At 39.0% G+C, this 21,405-nt stretch overlaps 1 protein-coding gene across 2 annotated transcripts in view; it reads left to right on the forward strand.

The window, feature by feature from the left end:
* LOC124802806 (putative inorganic phosphate cotransporter) overlaps nt 1-19,412 on the forward strand; it is a 375,509-nt gene extending 356,097 nt beyond the window's left edge. Inside the window, exons 9-10 of one of the 2 annotated variants that reach the window (XM_047263811.1) lie at nt 2,204-2,357; nt 18,655-19,412. In XM_047263811.1, the coding sequence (XP_047119767.1) occupies nt 2,204-2,357; nt 18,655-18,713 (213 nt within the window). In that variant the 3' untranslated portion in view covers nt 18,714-19,412. The remainder of the gene's footprint in view (nt 1-2,203; nt 2,358-18,654) is intronic. The other variant, XM_047263813.1, reaches the window with a different exon arrangement.
* The last annotated feature ends 1,993 nt before the right edge of the window (nt 19,413-21,405 follow it).

A 21,405-nucleotide genomic window follows, 5' to 3' on the forward strand; every position in this document is an offset into this window, starting at 1 on the left:
CACACAACTGAGGCGATATTCCATAGGCACGCAGTTTGGTTAGAAGACGGTTGTGAGGAACAGTGTCGAAAGCCTTCTGAAAATCTAAAAATATGGAATCAATTTGACATCGCCTGTCGATATCGCTCATTACTTCATGAGTATAAAGAGCTACTTGTGTTTCACAAGAACGATATTTTCTGAATCCGCGCTCAACTCGTGTCAGTAAATCGTTTTCTTCGGGTACTTCATAATGTTCGAATACAGTATGTATTGCTAAACCCTACTGCAAATCGACGTTAATGATATGGGCCTGTAATTCAACGGATTACTCCTACTCCGCTTTCTGGGCATTGGTGTGCTCAAAATGGTTCAAATGGCTCTGAGCACTATGCGACTTAACTTCTGAGGTCATCAGTCGCCTAGAACTTAGAACTAATTAAACCTAACTAACCTAAGGACATCACACACATCCTTGCCCGAGGCAGGATTCGAACCTGCGACCGTAGCGGTCGCTCGGCTCCAGACTGCAGCGCCTAGAACCGCACGGCCACTCCGACCGGCGGTATTGGTGTGACTCCAGTCTTTAGGTACGGATCTTTCTGTGAGCGAGTGGTTGTATATAATTGCTAAAATGGAGCTATTGTATCAGCATACTCTGAGAGGAACCTGACTGGTATACAATCTGGACCGGAAGCTTTGCTTTTATTCAGTGATTTAAGCTGCTTTGCAACACCGAGGATATCTATTTCTATATTTCTCATCTTGACAGTTGTTCTTGATTGGAATTCAGGAATATTTACTTCGTCTTCATGCTTGATGTCTTCCCCGACGGCCGTATCATCTTTCAGCAGTATAATTGTTGGTGTCACCGAGACAGAACCTTGCTAGAGTGGTTTGGAGATGTCTCGGCGTTCAAATTCGTCTGATGCAAATCCTATGGCACCCATCTGGCTATCTATCGTGCAACAGCAGTTTGTACACAAATCAGCGGCCCGTTATTTACGCGAATTACGTGACCTGTGCGTAGACGTCTAATGCCACATTCCTCCACAAACCTATACCAACAAAGTGTCGGATCCCTGATACCCAGAATCGCTGATGCATTTCGTTCCAGTAACGGAGAAACAAGCAACTGAGCAGATGGTCATAATGTTTGGCTCTTCAGTGTACGTCATTTAATACACGGGTTGTAGAGATCATTTTTATGCATCAGAATAAACAGAAACCCAATTAGAATCCAGTGGCACACCATGGCATGCTGTTTCAAATTCTACGTGTGTATTGGTATGTGATCAACATGGAACTGATACACTCTGCTTTCTGTCATGCAAATAAGATAAAAAGTATAAACCTGCTGTGTGTACTATTCCACATTATTTTAGCTTTTGCATGATAATTGCCCAGTTCACACAGTGAAAATTACAAAATATTTGTTTTGGTATAATTTATGACTTACTGATTGCATTACATCATCTGTCAAGATAGCCATTTTGGAAACCCAAACTGTTTGCTAATGAGTATATTTTCCAGTATGAAGTGTTTATGAAATCTGTTATACATTTCCTCAAGAATTTTCGAAAATACTGGCAGTTAAGAGATTTATTGGAACTTCTTTACTGTTTCTTTTTTTTCATTTTTTGCGAAGTGACTTGGCAACGGAACGTTCAAGTTTATCTACGAAAGTACGTCTGTGAAAAGGTCCATAACGTAAGTAACCCAAAATGTTGCAATGTTCAGTTGAAAAGTGTTTCATTATATTACTACTGATGTCATCGTAACCACTTCAAGACTTATTTTAAGAGAACTGGTAACACTGAGAACTTCTTCAGAGATGTAGAATGTTACTGAATTTTATGAACTTGTTTTGGAATGATTTTCGTAGAAACTACGGGCTGTTTGCTACAGAAGTGTTTAAATCTAAATTATCTGCCAACAAATTTTTTTTCATTATCAGTAGGATGGAGACTGTATTCAGTTATTTACCTACATTTAAAGCAATGTCTTCATTTTCCTACATCACTTTCATTTGCTTAGGATTTACACTATTATTTGTAATGTGCAAATGCTAAGTACAGCCTTGTCTTAGTTTTGCATGATATTCAGTGTTTAGCTTAGATCAATCAACCTACTCCCACAGGTTAATTTCTGAGAACAACACTTTTCAATGTAACATATGGTTAGAAATCAACATTTGAATCAACATGTGATTAATATTTTGCAGAGTACTCTGGAAGAGTGGAGGATAGTCTTCTGGATAACATTCGGGATACTCGTTGTAACTGGAATCATATTCTTTTTTACTGCCTCTGGCGAAGTTCAGTACTGGAATAATCTGTACACGACGAAGGACGAAGAAACTGGGACCCACAACAAAGGTAGTCACACTTTTGTTCTCATAAGAGATCAATTAAAATAAATGCCACAGTTTTGTAACAAAAATTAAAATTGGAAAATTTATGATTGTTGATGACAAGATGACATAAAATACAGTAGAAACATAGTAATACTTTTATAGCTGCTAATAGTTTTCGGTGATCTTATTCTACAATTATTGCACCTACATAATTTCAGTACTATTCCCTGTACCAAGCCATGTGCTGAATAAAGATTCCTCCCCCTTTTCATCCTCTCTCTATCTTTTCATTTTGTAGCACAGCATAGCTAAGTTGCACTGTTCAAAGAGATTGCTGCATCCATGAATTTATAATTCTACCACTGCATAAGTTCCATGTTTCTGTAGGAAATATCATTGTCGTTTGTGATTTGTGTTCTATTCATACATTCGTATTGTGGAGATCTTTTAAGTACTTTGGACATATGTAGCACCTAGGGACATCAATTATATTGGACAGCCATGTTAGAAATATACTATATTGAATTATATATTGTGATAATTTACGGTCCTTAGGTCTTCTTTTACAAAGGAGCAGTAGATATAAGCAATGTGTTTTTTTTTTTTTTGTAATTAACTTACCTTCTCAATTTTGATAAGTCATAGTGATTAATTTATTGTGTAATCATGATAGTAACAATGATAGTGTTTATTCTAGTATTGTCAGTGACAATACTGTAGCATTTCTTCATGTAAGAGTCACTGTTAAGAGTAAAGTGACCTCTATATGGTCGATATTATTGCCCAGTGATGTTGAACGGTAGGGTATAGGGGTGAGATTGAGAGGTTGCACAATAATACTGAGCACACCAAAAACTTTTGAAATATACTGTGATGCCTGTGGAGTCTCTCCCGTGCTACAATCCCTGAATATCTTTGTGTTCGCTTTTAGGTGTTGTGTTGAAAACGAGTTCAAAGCAGGACGAAAGAGCGTTCTTATTAGAGTAAGTCAAATGTATGAATCAATGCTGGTGTTGTGGGATGTTAGGGCAGACGAGTACAAAAACAAAAATGTAAAAACTGAGTCACATGATTTGTGCCCAAAAAATACAGGGAACGGTGCCCTTCAGCAACGAAGCAAGGTATTTAAAAAAAAATTGTTAATGCAAAGTCACAAATAAAAGTATGTATAGATACTGATGTGTGTACATATATTACTTACCCGAATATAATCGTTAATGCATATGTTATTGAAGACACAGCTCCATAATTATGTGTCAAATACTTTGACCTGAAACTGCACTTGTAAATTTCAAATCTTTGAAAGAATTATCAGTAGCAAAATACCACAGCATAACAGAAAGCTCTGACTTTGGCGAAACTGCATCTCATTGCAGTATTTTGTATTCTGATCAAGGGAATATGGAAGTCCGCAGAAATGCATCCAGGTGGGGAGGGTGGCAATCTAGACTCTAAAATTGCCATTTTTTAGATATGAGTCGATCAGATTCGTGATGTGTCATGCCACAAGAACTAAATTTCATTGGTCACACAAAAAACTTACTATACACCAAAGAATTCCGATCACTATTTGCTATGGATAGCTTACTTTGATGCTTAAAACCAACGAACAAATCGAAGTTATAATTTCAGGACCATCAAAACGTACAAAATTGCGGTAATGGTTCTTTGAGCTCCGTGCCTCAGTCGGTAAAAACGGAAATGAAGCCCGTATAGGATCACTTCGATTCTGTCCGTCCTTCTGTTTGTACGACTGTTAACACGAACTTTCCTCAGGAATGAGAGAGGTATCACACTGAAAACTGTGTCAGTTGCTACGGTCTACGATCTCTTAACAGTATAAAAAAATTCAAGTTTCTAAGTCACTACAACACAAGGCCATTCTTTGAAACTCTCAAACTCACTCATCAAAACCGATACGGTACTTTACGTTGACCAAGAATCATGACATTTGGCAAGAAGCAACGTTTCACAGTAAAGTGAAGGAGAAAATCCTGAAATTTTTAATTTGTAATTGTTGTTGTAGTGATATTCAGTCCAGGGACTGTTTTGATGCAGCCCTCCATGCTACTCTATCCTGCGCAAGCTTCATCATCTCCGAGTACATACTGCAACCTACATCCTTCTGAATCTGCTTAGTGTATTCACCTCTTGGTCTCCCTCTACGATTTTTACCCTCCACGCTGCCCTCCAGTACTAAATTGGTGCCGGCAGGGTGGCCGAGCGGTTCTGGAACCGAGCGACCGCTACGGTCGCAGCTTCGAATCTTGCCTCGGACATGGATGTGTGTGATGTCCTTAGGTTAGTTAGGTTTAAGTAGTTCTAAGTTCTAGTGGACTGATGACCTCAGAAGTTAAGTCCCACAGTGCTCCGAGCCATTTGAACCATTCAGAACTAAATTGGTGATCCCTTGATCATACCAACCGATCCCTTCTTCTAGTCAAGTTGTGACACAAATTTCTCTTCTTCCCAATTCTATTCAATACCTCCTCATTACTTATGTGATCTACCTATCTAATATACAGCGTTCTTCTGCAGCACCACATTTCGAACGCTTCTATTCCCTTCTTGTCTAAATTATTTATCATCAGTTATTTTGTTCCCCAAAAGCAAAACTCATATACTACTTTATGTGTCTCATTTCCTAAACTAATTCTCTCAAAATCACCCGTCTTAATTCGACTAGATTCTATTATCCTCGTTTTGCTTTCGTTGATGTCCATCTTATATCCTCGTTTGAAGACACTGTCGATTCCGTTCAACTGCTCTTCCAAGGCCTTTGCTGTCTCTGACAGAGTTACAATGTCATCGGCGAACCTCAAAGTTTTTATTTCTTCTACCTCGATTTTAACTCCTACCCCGAATTTTTCTTTTGTTTTCTTTACTGCTTGCTCAATGTAGAGATTGAATAACATCGGGGATAGGCCACAACCCTGCTTCACTCCCTTCCCAACTACTGCTTCCCAACTACTGCTTCCCTTTCATGCCCCTCGACTCTTATAACTGCCATATGGTTTCTGTACAAATTGTAAATAGCTTTTCGCTCCCTGTATTTTACCCCCGCCACCTTCGGAATTTGAAAGAGAGTATTCCAGTCAACATTGTCAAAAGCTTTCTCTAAGTCTACAAATGCTATAAACGTAGGTTTACCTTTCCTTAATCTATCTTCTAAGATAAGTCTTAGGGTCAGTATTGCCTCACGTGTTCCAACATTTCTGTGGAATCCAAACTGATCTTCCCCGAGGTCGGCTTCTATCAGATTTTCCATTCTTCAGTAAAGACTTCGTGTTAGTATTTTGCAGCCGTCACTTATTAAACTGATAGTTCGATAATTTTCACATCTGTCAACACCTGCTTCATTTGGGATTGGAATTATTATATTCTTCTTGAAGTCTGAGAGTATTTCCCCTGTCTCATACATCTTGCTCACCAGATGGTAGAGTTTAGTCAGGTCTGGCCCTCCCAAGGCTATCAGTAGTCCTCATGGAATGTTGTCTACGCCCGGGGCCTTGTTTCGACTTAGGTCTTTCAGTGCTCTGTCAAACTCTTCACGCAGTATCATATCTCCCATTTCATCTTCATCTACATCCTCTTCCATTCGTATAATATTGTCCTCGAGTACATCGCCCTTGTATAGACCCCCTATGTACTCCTTTCACCTTTCTGCTTTCCCATATTTGCTTAGAACTGGGCTTCCATCTGAGCTCTTGATATTCATACAAGTGGATCTCCTTTTTCCTAGGGTCTCTTTAATTTTCCCGCAGGCAGTATCTATCTTACCCCTAGTGATATATGCCTCTACATCCTTACATTTGTCCTCTAGCCATCCCTGCTTAGCCATTTTGCACTTCCTGTAAATCTCATTTTTGAGACGTTTGTATTCCTTTTCGTCTACTTCATTTACTGCATTTTTTATATTCTCCTTTCATCAATTAAATTCAATATCTCTTCTGTCTCCCAAGGATTTCTAATAGCCCTCGTCTTTTTACTACTTAATCCTTTGCTGCCTTCATTGTTTCATCTCTTAAAGCTACCCATTCTTTTTCTACTGTATTTCTTTCAGTAATGCTCTCCCTGAAACTCTCTACAACCTCTGGTTTAGTCAGTTTATCCAGGTTTCATCTCCTTAAATTCCCACCTTTTTGCAGTTTCTTCAGTTTTAATCTACTGTTCATAACCAATAGATTGTGGTCAGAGTCCACATCTGCCCCTGTAAATGTCTTACAATTTGAAACCTGGTTCCTAAATCTCTGTCTTACCATTATATAATCTGTTTGAAGCCTTACTGTATCTCCAGCCATCTTCCATGTATACAACCTTCTTTCATGATTCTTGAACCAAGTGTTAGCTATGATTAAGTTAAATCTCTGTGCAAAATTCTACCAGACGGCTTGCTCTTTCATTTCTTACCCCCATTCCATATTCACCTACTATGTTTCCTTCTCTTCCTTTTCCTACTATCGAATTCCAGTCACCCGTGACTATTAAATTTACGTCTCCCTTCACTATCTGAATAATATATTTTGTCTCATCATACATTTCATCAAACTCTTCGTCATCTGCGGAGCTAGTTGGCATATAAACTTGTACCACTGTGGTAGGCGTGGGCTTCGTACCTGTCTTGGTCACAATAATGCGTTCACTATGCTGTTTGTAGTAGCTTACCCGCATTCCTATTTTTTTCATTATTGAACTTACTCCTGTATTACCCCTATTTGATTTTGTATTTATAACCCTGTATTCACCTGACCAGAAGTCTTGTTCCTCCTGCCACCGAACTTCACTAATTCCCATTGTATCTAACTTTAACCTGTCCATTTCCTTTTTAAATTTTCTAACCTGCCTGCCCGATTAAGGGATCTGACATTCCACGCCCCGATCCGTGGAACGCCTTTTTTCTTTCTCCTGATAATGACGTCCTCCTGAGTAGTCCCCACCCGGAGATCCGAATGGGGGACTATTTTACCACCGGAATATTTTACCCAAGAGGAAGCTATCATCATTTATCCATACAGTAAAGCTGCATGCCCTCGGGAAAAAATTACGGCTGTAGTTTTCACTTGCTAATTTGTAATTATACTACACATGAATATTTTTGCTAATACAAACTTACATTCCATTCGTAATATGTCAAAAATCTGAGGAAATACTGTAGGGATTTGATTTGTTTTTCACTAATACGTAGAATGATTCACGAGAAAGCTTCATGTATATAATTTGCAAATATTTCACACTGACTGACTGAGCTACAATGAAGCGAAGTCTCCTGCTGCTTGTCTTTGTCATCTACCTGTAATTGGCATAAGGCTGCCTGACTATCGTGCCACACCAGCGCCAGCATTTCAGGTCCTCTACGAACTGGTAATTCTGCATACAAACTTTCGTTGACAGTGTACGGCATGTCTTTGACACGCTCAGCATCTGTTATGTTTCAAAGCAAAGTAATACTGATAACTGACGCAGGATAATACCTCCAATGTCTGGGACGAGGTTCCGATATCCACAAAACAGACCGACATTTGCGTAAAACCGTATTACAATGGACGGCTGTACTAGCTTCTTCTCAGGAGCCTTCCACCAAGTCTTACCAGTAATAGTTACAGGGATGAGAGCAGATGAGGTCAACGCATCTTCAATGGCCAATTAGCGTGGCACATTAATATAACTCCAAAATTAATACCATAAATGAAAAACTACAAACTTGAATGTGAAATTACAAAAAAATATTTAAACCTGAAACTTAAGGATAAAATATTATCGAGAGTCTTTGATTTCCCAGGGCCGATATCTTACCTATATTGATAACGATAATAGTCAAAAATTGTAGAGATTCTCGATTCCTGAGATGGATGAACTATCTATAAACATAACTTTTTGCGGAACCATTGGAGCATGGGTCCTACTCATATTTGCTAGGATTTTTTTTTTGTTTTGTTTTAAGTTTAACCTCAGTTCTCTCAACCTCTTCGTGAGTGATCTTTGACGCTGCTTGAACCACTTTTACAGCCTCCTGTTTTTCTGTTTACATTAAAGTAGAATAACAATCTCAGCAACAGCGTCTTATCGTCCAATAGTCCGAACCACAATGTTACTGCAAAATATTATTGAGCAATCCAGGAAGAACTTAGATGCTATTGCACAATACTTCTGTTCGATATTATAGACCGTCTATGGGGCGCTAAAGGAAACGTAAGTTTATGTTAATAACGTTCTAAATTCGCAAAATGAAGGTGGTATCTAAGCGCGAGGGCACGTACATCAAGAGGAGAATGGTTTAGTCATCTTTATTTTGAGGGGATTGCTGAAACTTGCGCTAATTTCAACAGATTCGTTAACTGAGAACTGGGATACGAAGCAGTGTCTATATCCAAGTTGGGGCATTTAAGCTGACAGTCCCAGATCGAGAACAGCGTTATAATAATAGCTGTCATAAGCTTCAAATTTTTGTAGCACTTTCATGCTGAGGAGAAACTTCTGTAGGTATGGTGTCAGCTGGCAGAAGATGTTTGGGAAGAAGCGTTTGAAAAGAAATTGACAAGGAAGTGGAGAGACACTGAGTGTAGCGAAAACTAATTTAAAATCTAAAATAAATGTGGTGTTGTTGCAAAGCGTCCCTAGCATCAATAGCGTGTACCTTTCCTGCCCACTCTGCCAATACAACATGTAATCTTGCACAATACAGGTATTTATTCTTACAAACCCGTTTTTTTACCAAGTCTCCAAGTTTTCTCTGTCAGTCAGCCGTCTTTCTCTTCGTTATTTTATTATTCTGGTATAATACAGAGGTTCAGACCAATAAATAGTTCGAGAAGACTTTTTCCTGTCTCTGTCGTGTTTTACTACCTCTGATGTCTCATAGAAGATATCAATGTACAAGGATCATACGCATCAAATTGTCATTGCCCTTGACATATTACATAACCACTAAGTTTCTGATTATGTCTTCTTCATTTTGCTGTCATCAGCTTGTACACCATGGTATCCACTACTTCTAATACCGAGGAGACCAGTTATATCACTCCATACTTCATTATGTCTTTCATTGCGATTTATTTTCCAATTTATAATAACGATGACATCTTCAACCCTTCGATTTATTAGGAAAGTGCGAAGAGTCGTTTTCGACAAGTTAGCAGGACAGAGCACATGCTGTAGGCACGATTCTTAAATCAGCTGCGTTTTCAAATCAAAACTTTTTTTTTTAATTTTGGGTTGTTGTTGTTGTTGTTGTTGTGGTCTTCAGTCCAGACTCTGGTTTGATGCAGCACTCCATGCTACTCTGTCCAGTGCAACCTTGTCCATCTCCAACAACCTACAGCAACCTACATCCTTCTGAATCTTCTTAGTTTATTCATCTCTTGGTCTCCCTCTACCATTTTTACCCTCCACACTTCCCTCCAATACTAAATTGGTGATCCCTTGATGCCTCAGAACAAGTTCTACCAACCAATCCCTTCTTCTAGTCAAGTTGTGCCACAAATTTCTCTTCTCCCTAATTCTACTCAATACCTCCTCATTAGTTATGTAATCTACCCATCTAATCTTCAGCATTCTTCTGTAGCACCACATTTCAAAAGCTTCTATTCTCTTCTTGTCCAAAATATTTATCGTGCATGTTTCACTACCATACATGGCTACACTCATACATATACTTTCAGAAACGACTTTCTGACACATAAATCTGTCGATGTTAACAAATTTCTCTTCTTCAGAAACGCTTCCCTTGCAATTGCCAGTCTACATTTTATATCCTCTCTACTTCGACCATCTCAGTTATTTTGCTCGCCATATAGCAAAACTCATCTACTACTTTAAGTGTCTCATTTCCTAATCTAATTCCCTCAGCATCACCCGACCCAATTATAGACTACATACCATTATCCTCGTTTTGATTTTGTTAATGTTCATCTTATATCCTCCTTTCAAGACACTATCCATTCCGTTCAACTGCTCTTCCAGGTCCTTTGCTGTCTCTGATAAAATTACAATGTCATCGACGAATTTCAAAGTTTTTATTTCTTCTCCACGAATTTAAATTCCTACTCTGAATTTTTCTTTTGTTTCCTTTACTGCTTGCTCAATATACAGATTGAATAACATCGGGGATAGGCTAAAACCCTGTCTCACTCCCTTCCTAGCCACTGCTTCCCTTTCATGCCCCTCGACTCTTATATAACTGCCATCTGGTTTCTGTACAAATTGTAAATAGATTTTAGCTACCTGTATTTTACCTCTGCCACCTTCGGAATTTGAAAGAGAGTATTCCAGTCAACATTGTCAATAGCTTTCTCTAAGTCTACAAATGCTAGAAACGTAGGTTTGCCTTCCCTTAATCTTTCTTCTAAGATATGTCGTAAGGTCAGTATTGCCTCACGTGTTCCAACATTTCTAGGGAATCCAAACAGATCTTCCGCGAGATCGGCTTCTAGCAGTTTTTCCATTTGTCTATAAAGAATTCGTGTCCGTATTTTGCAGCCGTGACTTATTAAACTGATAGTTCGGTAATTTTCCCATCTGTCAACACCTGCATTCTTTGGAATTGGAATTATTATATTCTTCTTAAAATCTGAGTGTATTTCGCCTGTCTCATAAGTGTTGCTTACCAGATGATAATGTTTTGTCAGGGCTGGTTCTCCTAATGCTGTGACTAGTTCTAATGGAATGTTGTCTACTCCCGAGACCTTGTTTCGATTTAGGTCTTTCTGTGCTCTGTCAAACTCTTCACGCAGTATCATATCTCCCATTTCATCTTCATCTGCATCCTCTTCCATTTCCATAACATTGCCCTCCAAGTACATCGCCCGTGTATATACCCTCTATATACTCCTTCCACCTTTCTGCTTTCTCTTCCTTGCTTAGAACTGGGTTTCCATCTGAGCTCTTGATATTCATACAAGTGGTTCTCTTTTCTCCAAAGGTCTCTTTAATATTCCTGTAGGTAGTATCTATCTTACCCCTAGTGAGATATGCCTCTACATCCTTATACTTACATTTGTCCTCCAGCCATCCCTGCTTAGCCATTTTGCACTTCCTGTCGATATCATTTTTGGGACGTTTGTAATCCTTTTTCCTGCTTCATTTACTGCATTTTTATATTTTCTCCTTTCATCAATTCAATTCAATAGATCTTCTGTTACCCAAGGAATTCTACTAGCCCGCGTCCTTTTACCTACTTAATCCTCTGGTGCCTTCACTATTTCATCCCTCAAAGCTACCCATTCTTCTTCTACTGTATTTCGTTTCCCCATTTCTGTCAATCGCTCCCTTATGCTCTCCCTGAAACTCTCTACTGCCTCTGGTTCTGTCAGTTTATCCAGGTCCCATCTCCTTAAATTCCCACCTTTTTGCAGTTTCTTCAGTTTTAATCTACAGTTCATAACCAATAGATTGTGCCCAGAGTTCACATCTGACCCTGGAAATGTCTTACAATTTAATACCTGGTTTCTAAATCTCTGCCTTACCATTATATAATCTATCTGAAGCCTTCCATTATCTCCAGGCTTATTCTATACTGTCAACAATCTCTTCCTTGGGAATCTGTGATGGAGTGATAGCAAAATTTCCTCCTTTCGAGAGAACAGAGACTTCCTCCTTGGATAGTTGCCAATATAGAAGCAGGGATTTGTCTGTTATCACCGCATTCTGCTGATGAAATCAGGATGGAAGCAGCCAGGATATTACGTAAAGCCAAGTCACCCAGCAGTAATTTATCCCTAGGAGAAAGGAAGGCGTTACGGGAGATTAATGCGGACAGGAATATTATTGTACTTACTGCTGAAATGGGTAATGCTACTGTCGTGCTAAAGAGTGAGGATTATCATAGAAAGATCTGTGACCTCTTGGATCCTATCACCTATAAAATCCTGTAAAAGGACCCTACAAGGAAAGTGTTAAGTGCTACCCAGCGATTAATAAAAAGCTCTTCCATTCCTACAGAAGATAAAAAAAATACCTTTGCAAAACGGAAGCTTACCCTCCTAGACTGTATGGGTTACCCAAGATACACAAGCCCAATGTCCCATTGAGACCGATAGTAAGTGCCATTGGGGCTCCTACTCAAGAGCTGGCTGGATATCGTGCTTCTTTGTTGCAACCGTATATAGGTGAAACAGACATATTAAAAATTCCATGCATTTTATCCGAAAACAGAGAGATCACAGTTAGTCCAAGTGACATCCTCGTCAGTTTCGATGTAGTATCCTTGTTCACCATGGTCCCTGTTGACGAAGCTCTTTCTTACATAGCTGATATGTTTCCTACTGATATAATAGCTTTGTTTCGACATTGTCTATCCTCGACTTATTTTCAGTATAACAACGAGTTTTACGAACAAGTTGATGGAGTGGCCATGGGTAGCCCTCTGGGTCCTGCTATTGCTAATCTATTTATGGAATTTTTCGAACAACAAGTGCTGCAGTCGGCCAAAAAAAGCCCTTTGAAATGGTATCGATACGTGAATGACACCTTTGTGATATGGAATCATGCTGAAGAGGAACTGAGTGATTTTTTGGTGCACACAAACAGTTTCAATCCAAAGATACAATTCACCATGGAGAAAGAGAGTAATGGAGAACTAAATTTTTTGGATGTATTGGTTATTAAACGAGCAGATGGGACTTTAGGGCACAAGGTATATAGGAAAGACACACACACCGATCGTTACCTACATAAGGGTTCGAATCATCATCCTAGGCAGAAGAGAGGAGTCGTAAAAACTTTAGTGGACAGGGCTAATAACATCTGTGAACCAATTTATTTGCAAGATGAATGAAGCAGTTTGCGAACGGCTTTCAAGAGAAATGGGTACACTGACAACTAAATAGATCGAGCACTCCACCCTAGAAGAAAAGTGTCCGAAAATAACACGACAACAACAACCGTCGTCTGGAAAAGTTTTTCTTCCATTTATTCATAACATCACGGACCGTATTGGGAAAGCTTTGGCCAAGTTTCAAGTGGAGACAATCTTTTGACATACCAAGAAAATTAGTGGAGACAATCTTTCGACCTACCAAGAAAATTAGTGAAAGTTTAAGATCGGTGAAAGACGCACGACACACCTTAGCTAGCCCAGGTGTGTATAAAATTCCGTGTAGCTGTGGCATGGTTTATATTCGAACAACTAAAAGGAGTGTCAATACCCGCCTAACGAAACACAAGAGGAATTGTAGATTGGGACAAATTGACAAATCAGCTGTGGCGGAACACGTTTTCAAAGACGGTGATCACGAAATAAAATTTAATGAGACAAACGTGATAGGTAGGACCTCACATTATTATATCCTCATGGTAGAGAAGCTATAGAAATCTACAATCACGAAAATAATTTTAATAAAAAAGAAGAAGGATTAAAACTAGACGTGATATGGCGGTCGACTTTGTACCAACGAAGTGACAATCGATTACTTGTAATCGAGAGAGATGGCACTAGCCAGAGATAGTTTTAAAGTCGAAAGCACGTGATGAGTGGTGGCGCCATCTAAGCGCTCTATATAAGCGGGACCTCCAGCGCCTAGCAGCTACCTCCTCCTTTTCCTTGAAAGGATACGTATCCTGTACACCTCACGTAAACTTGATCCTCCTCACCCGCTCATTTCCCCGATCCTCTCCCACCCCCGCCCGCTGCCGCGCCTGTATTCTCACGTCCCACCCGGTCTCCATCTCTCCACCCTCCATACCCTCTCCCAAGGTGGCTTCCGCCAGCTCCCTCTCCCTGATGATGTCCTCGTCCCCTCCATCTACCCCTCCTATCAACTTTGACCCTGCCCCGCCCCCACTTCCCGTGTCCTTTCCTTTCGGCACCCTCCCTCCCTTCTCTTCTCTTCCCTTCTTTTTCCGTCTCCCTGTCCCCTCCCTTCCCCCTCTTCCCCCGGGCTTCCTCTCCCCCTTCCTCCCTCCCCCCTATCTCCCCTGCCCGTGGCATCTCTGCTCTCCCCTCTCACTCTCCCACTCCCCTTCCTCCTCCTCCTCTCTTGGCAGGTCCCCGGACTCGCACACGTATAGTGAACATTCGCGCGCCGGAGATCGTCGCCTTTTGTGTCTCGTGTGTGTGACGTCGTATAGTGTTTTTGGTGTCCGCCGTCCCACTCCTACGTTCACTTGTGCCGTCGGACTCATCAGTGTTTTGTGCGCCGTGCCGACGTGTTTTCAGTGTTGTTATCATCACATGTGAACGACTCCGTGTTTTTTATGTCTCTGTGACCTCTCTCTTTTGCCCGTCACTTTGTTCATTGTCATTCACCATGTTTTATACTCTTGTAAAACGCTATGGCTGAAGAGCGGCGTAGTGCGCCGCTGCCAGCCTACCTGAGTTGTACAGGTTTTAAAATAACAATAAAGTAAAAAAAAAAAAAAAAAAAAAAACGCCTAGCAGCTAGTCGCCGACCAAAGACCTTGTGTCGCCGACTCATCTCAGAAGATGTTGCGCGCATTAGGCAAACGACAGGAAGGTGAAGAAGTTTTATATATGGACCACGGCAATTCATCCCGGAAGTTTTAATTAATGAAGACGCCAGCCGTGAAAGCTTACCTGTTAAGACATCTCTGTGGGGAAATTACAATTACCATTAACATCAAAGAATAGTGCCTGAATGACACTTCCGCATTTGACTAAACAAAATTCGTTATTTTATATTGTTATCATGATTTCGGGCTTAAGCCATTATCAAGTACAACAATGTTGGGTAGAATTAGACTTTGTTAGGTGAAGTCATCGTCAAGATCTTTTGAATTGGATGTCCCAGAGTGTAGATAAGTACAAAATAACCGAAAAGTATGGCAGACGTGTTCACTGCACCTGTAACTGTTGTATTGATGTTCTCTCTGTGATACAATTGTTTTATTGCTGGAAAACATGTTTGCTACCCGTATGGCAAAAACTCCTGTGGTTTTGTATTTATCAACACGCTGGGACACCCACTTCAATAAATGTTGGTGATGGCTGCAAATAACAAAGTCTAATTAAACCCAACATTCTTGTCCTTGATAATGACTTGAGGCTGAAATGATGATAGTAGCTTAAAATAAAGAAGTATGTACAGTCAAATGGCAGAAATATCATTCAGACGGGTAAATCATTCAAACGCTATCACATGACTGTGGGCAAAAAATATGAAACGATTATCATAAAAACAGTGAAAATTGAAGCAAAATAGGGAACTAGGTTAGTGCCCACTGTTTCATTCTTACATACTATGGCCAGCAGATATATTTTTATTTTATGGAATTTATAAGTTGTTCACAAATTTCAACACCTTCTAATCGTCTCACGATAATTAAGGCCATATAAGCATTATCTTTTCGGAATGCTCCTCTGAGCAAAAAGAGATTCTGGTTACTGGATTACAAGGTTTTTGTTAATCACGCCTTTTGTGTTCTTGTGGAGATATTTTGGTAGCAACTTTCATCCCCTAACAAATTTTTTATACCTAACCAGGAAGTGAAATACCAATTTTCATAAATATAGCTTTAAAATTCTTTTAGTGTCCGAAATATTTTCTTTAGAATTTTCATCCCCTATTGCACTCCTTTAGGGGTTGAATTTCGAAACGTGCTGAAACACGTATTTATTATTTTCTGATTGAGAAACCAAATATCAGTTTTTTAGTTGCACCTTCAAAATTCACTTAATAGCGACATACTTTCAAAAAGCCTTTCATCCACTATTTAATTCTCTTAGGAGTGAAAATTCGGACAATCCCTTCTGAAACGACGCCTTCAGTATAAGATCCACAACATCTCACACAATTCCTATTTTCTATGCTTAACTGTTTGGGCTGGGCGATGATGTGTCAGTCAGACTGTCAGGACATTGCCTTTTATACATGGAGATACATTAATTTCTAGCAATCCACTTCCCTACTAACATACTTAATCCCTGCTCGACAGTCTGAACACGGTCTAAGGCGCTACAGTCATGGACTGTGCGGCTGATCCCGGCGGAGGTTCGAGTCCTCCCTCGGGCATGGGTGTGTGCGTTTGTCCTTAGGATAATTTAGATTAAGTAGTGTGTAAGCTTAGGGACTGATGACCTTAGCAGTTAGCTCCCACAAGATTTGAACATTTTTTTGACAGTCTGAACAGTCTGTGAAAAACAAATTTTACATGTAATCTGTACCAGAATGTGCCTAGGTAATTGCAGTTTTGTATTTGTCAACTATTTTAATGAATATCTACCCTGTGCCGCTGTCTTTCTTTGTATGGGACTGAGGATAAAAAGAAATGATATTGCTCATTGTTTTGATTACTAAACTTATATCGATAATATCGTCAGTAATAGAGCTTTTCAGTCACAATCACACGAAAAGAAATGTAGAAATAGAACTTTCAACACTTACATGCTTAGCTGTTTCATCAGTTATGAGTAACATTTAGAGATTTTAGACTGAGTTAAATTACATTGTATTAAAATACGCTCGACTCAAGTATTAGTGCGGCCTGCGGTTGTCAGCCGTGTCATAATATCCATCCAGCGACTAACGGCCAAATCCAAGAAACGTTAACTAACGTTAAGAGTTTCTCAAGAGCTCAGTTTTCCTACTTACTAACGAACAGAAATACTTACAAAGACAGTAATATTTTAGAGAAACACATAATTTTAATTGATGCTGTTGAATTTGGATTTGGCGGTGGGCCGAGTAAAGTTAGCCGTTTTCCTCAGGGGCTGAGGAGTTAGTAAGTGTGGCCACTGCGGGGCTAGAGGAAGTGACCGGGGGAATGTTTTTTGTCCTTCTTCCAAAACTGACAACGCACGGGCGTGCAGGTCTCGTGTCGATCAGTTACTGTAGTGTAAATTTCAAATGGATTTGAGACAGCGCATTACAAGGACGGTCACTTTCAAATGTGGTACTTATTTGTAACATGGAACATGAAATTAAATTATGGCTGTTGTAATACAATGGAATGAGTACAAGTGAAGTGACGTTCGAAACATTTAGTAAACATTTGTAATTGTGTCTCTAATTGCATAATGCATTTAAATATGAGTAGTATTACCATTGTTAATCAGTTAATCATCTGCACACACGGGCAACACAACACTTCGCGAGGCACTTGAAAGTGTCACAGCTTTGGGATCGCTGAGGGCGGCAGCAATCCGAAACAGAGAACAGTCGACACGATGTGTTCCGAATGATGACGTCTTACAACTAGCTACTCTGTTAACATGATATTAAAATCGATTCACTAACATAGCTGTGAACAATTGTGTTTTTGTTAAAAAAAAAAAAAGTTGAATGTCATATCCATGCAAGAATCGGCATTTCAGTTTTAAAAAGAACGTGATGTAACTACGAGCGAACATGTTTGTTAAACATATGCGACATAAGAAAATGAATGTAACAACGGAGAAAATTTTAGTTACGTTTAGTTCAAATGCGATGCTTTCCCAATCAATTGCCTCTAAAATTAAAGTTTCAGATAATCTTTCTGGCTGATGATTGTGCCTACGTTTGTTATTATCGAGGATATTTGTAACATCCTCGGAATGTAGTTGTCACAAAATTCCACTTTCAACACAGGGCGAAGCAAGAATTTCCTGTTGAAACGCTCACAGTGGTAGACTGACCTTGCTATGACGTCACGAGTCGGTGAGCTATCTCCCAGATACTATGAAATAAGTCATCTATGTTTACCGCAGTATCTTGTTAACTAATAAAGTTAACTGAAAATTGTTTTCTCCAGCTTCAAGAGCTAAAGAATCCGCATATGGCGGGGAAGTTGAATGTTTCAGTACTGGTTTGTATGTAGTAAGGTATGTAAGAAATCGGCTTTCCGAAAAACAGAACTAAATTCAGACTGGAATAATTCCGTTAATCGTTCTTTTAAGTCTAAAGCGATTTTGCCAGCTGGAGTGCCACGCATTGGCTCTGGTGCTATTGGGAACTATGACGAGAGGCCCCGAAGCATCGTATTAAAACAATGACTTTTCCATTTTAAATTTTGGTTTTGCAAGCCCCTACTCAACTCATGGCCTTTTCTTAAATGCGGTCCTGAACAATGGATGTTAATGTGGCCTAAATTTGAAGTTTTTTTTCGCCACTGGAACTGTCATTTGTTTTTGAGTAGACGACCTGTCGCTTGAATGTAGAAAGTATAGTACAATAAAACAGAAAAAAGGAGTAACAGTCTACATAAAATTCGTTTGACGTAGCAAGCAGCTCGTGTGAAAATAATTAAAATTGTGCTGAACCAACCTAGATTTTGTCGGTGAGACGGAGGAGACTTGAGGAGAAGAAGGGAACAGAAGCCATACCGTTTTCAAAAAAGGTCTTTCACATGACGTGTAACTCCATCATTTTGAATTTGTTTCTTTGTTCCAGACAAAGACGCTACGGATCCGTACGAGATGACTACGAAGCCACCAGCGTACAGTCCGTGAGGCGGGCAGGCGTCGTCGTCATGAGCTGTGTTACCACTGGAGTACAAAGTTCCTTTTCATGCATCAAATGCATATTTTCTTGTTTTAATGGAAATTCCATTAGCTGATAGTCTTTTTAGAAAGACGCTATTGACTTTATCTCGGATGTATCGTATATTCGCAGCGACGCTCAATGCCCTGCGTAAAAAATATTCACGGGAAGCACGTCCACCGATGATGTTTACGATCTGCCTTCACATTCTGTTAGGCAGAAAACTGAATGATGTCTGCAACTGCGAGCGCAATGAAGCCGCAACTGTAAAATTTTATCCTAACTTCCCTTTCTGTCACATGAAAACTCAAACATAATCCCCAAATTTCATAATTAATACAGCGCCGCTTCTTACTGCAGCCACGATTGCGAATATCTCTTCGTTTCGTTCGGTAAAACAGCAGGTATGACGTGCTTCCAGAAAGAGCGATTAGCAAGCTTTAAATCATACAATCAATAATTTTGGAGCTTCCGCATTTCTTCAGTTTGTGTCACTCTTTTCGATCACACTGATGGCAGAGAATTATAAATGTATCTCAGCCACACAACTTGAACTCTTTCATAAGAAGCGCAACGCACTACATAGTACCGTAATTGAGTACAATAATATTGTTCCATCTGATACTTCATTACGGCACAGGTTAAGTTACAATGCGTGTATTTAATAATCGCTCCCTTAAAAAAAAAAAAAAAATGCCCACCTTAACCAAACCAGAAATATGAGCCAGTATGAATAATTTCAGTTGAAAAATGATGTTAATCTTTGATTGCAAGAGTTATCTCGCTGCAACAATGCATTAACAGAAAACAACAATAATTTGATCGTACTTTGAAAATGAGTATCACAGAAACGACATTACGTATCCAATGAGAAATAGTGGCGAGAAATGAGGCAAATATTGCTCTTAAACGCTGCACATTGAAATGAACAATGTATAAGAAAAAATTCCTATCAGATATGCATTATTAACGGTATGCTGTTTGAAAAACAATTATATACGGAAATTTGCTTCCATCGCATAATCTGAGTTACAACTAAAAATTCATGAACTGATTTGCAAACAATATTTACCACGCAAAAGACCTGCCATTTGCGTTTATTTGTATAAATTATATTTAGTAACGTGCACTTCTGTGAAGTCCTGTTATAATATATGCAAAAAATCAATATGGCGCATTTTGGTGTCTTATTTTTTTTCAATAAGTTTTATCTCCATTAGTGAACTGTACATATCACGATTTTCAGTTATTGAAGAAAAAATGCTATGTAAGAGAAGATACTTTTATTTTTTTGACGTTTGATATTTGAAGTGCATTTTTAAGACTGTATTGTATAATATTACACTTGATAATAAAATAAGACGTAAAAGACGGTTATAAGATTTGCTTTCTTTTCCTTGATAATCTCATCTGATACAGCTTTCTTCCGTCACAGTCTTCAAATTCATTCTTACAATGAACTACTTGGTATACCATGTTTATATGATCATTTTAAATTCCACATCTTTCGCTGATTATCATTAGAGGAAACCAGGAAAATGGTAGATGCATAACTAGTAATGTTGAAAAGCTACACACTACACACCTCAAACATTAATAGACAAAAAATACAGTTTTGAAGGCTTTGTCATTTTACTTGCACCTGACCAGGAAAACGAAGGCAAAGTATTCCTCATCAGTGCTGCCTCTCTAGATTTTGTTGGTATTCCACAATCTTTTAGTGATGCAAGTAAGTTGGTTGTAAGGAGCAACCTATCGCTAACAAGTGTATTTATGTAAAATTTAGGACTGAGTTGGCAATCTACGTCTGCTTCGGCAAAGGTTTTTGTCGGAATTGATACTGAACTTTGGTAAAGTTCATTGTTTAGAACGTATATACATTTGCTGACAGCTGAAGTTGTTGACATTGCTGTTGCTCATAATTACAGGATCTGATGATGGCAGTAAGCAAAATAAGCCAGAAATATCATAAATACGAAGTCGTATGCAATCTAGACTGTATTTTTCTAAAAGTTCTCTTAAAGTATGACTTCTGTCATTTCTGCTATCAGTTCTCAAGTTTGGTACTAAACAAACAGTCTTTAGTTTTTCCCTTCTTTTACTATGTATACATTTTATCACCTTGTAGTGGAATTTTTAGTCACTTCTCAGCTTCTGTAACCCTCTGAATAAATTTCCTACCTGGATGAGAGAATTTTGATGCAACGAGTTGTTTAATTTCCATGGAATATTTTCGTATTTCTTTAAAAATGAGCCTTGCAATTTTATCTAAGATTCCTCTAAAATCTGTAATTCAATATTGTTTTCAGTTTTCTCATTTACAATGAAGTTCACACCTAAATTTCTCCCTCCTATATTCTTTTGTAGTAAAACGTACGTCCTGGTTTAAATTTTATTATCTTTTATTTACAGGTAGTTCTGATAACCATCCAACGTCTCATTTGATCTTATTTATATCATCTTCAGTAACCTGTGTTTGGACCCACTACTTCTGCAATTTATTGTACCTCAATAAATAGTAGCAGAAGTAGCTGGATTAATAAAATTGTTATTTATTTAGCTAAACTTGGTGCAAAAAGTGATGGTGTATAGCCACTGAATCCTTCAGTACTACTCCCAATATTAGAGCTGCCGTAAATGTTGGTACTGAAATCGGGACAA

This window comes from Schistocerca piceifrons, chromosome 6, assembly GCF_021461385.2.
Source record: "Schistocerca piceifrons isolate TAMUIC-IGC-003096 chromosome 6, iqSchPice1.1, whole genome shotgun sequence".
Lineage (NCBI taxonomy): Eukaryota > Metazoa > Arthropoda > Insecta > Orthoptera > Acrididae > Schistocerca > Schistocerca piceifrons.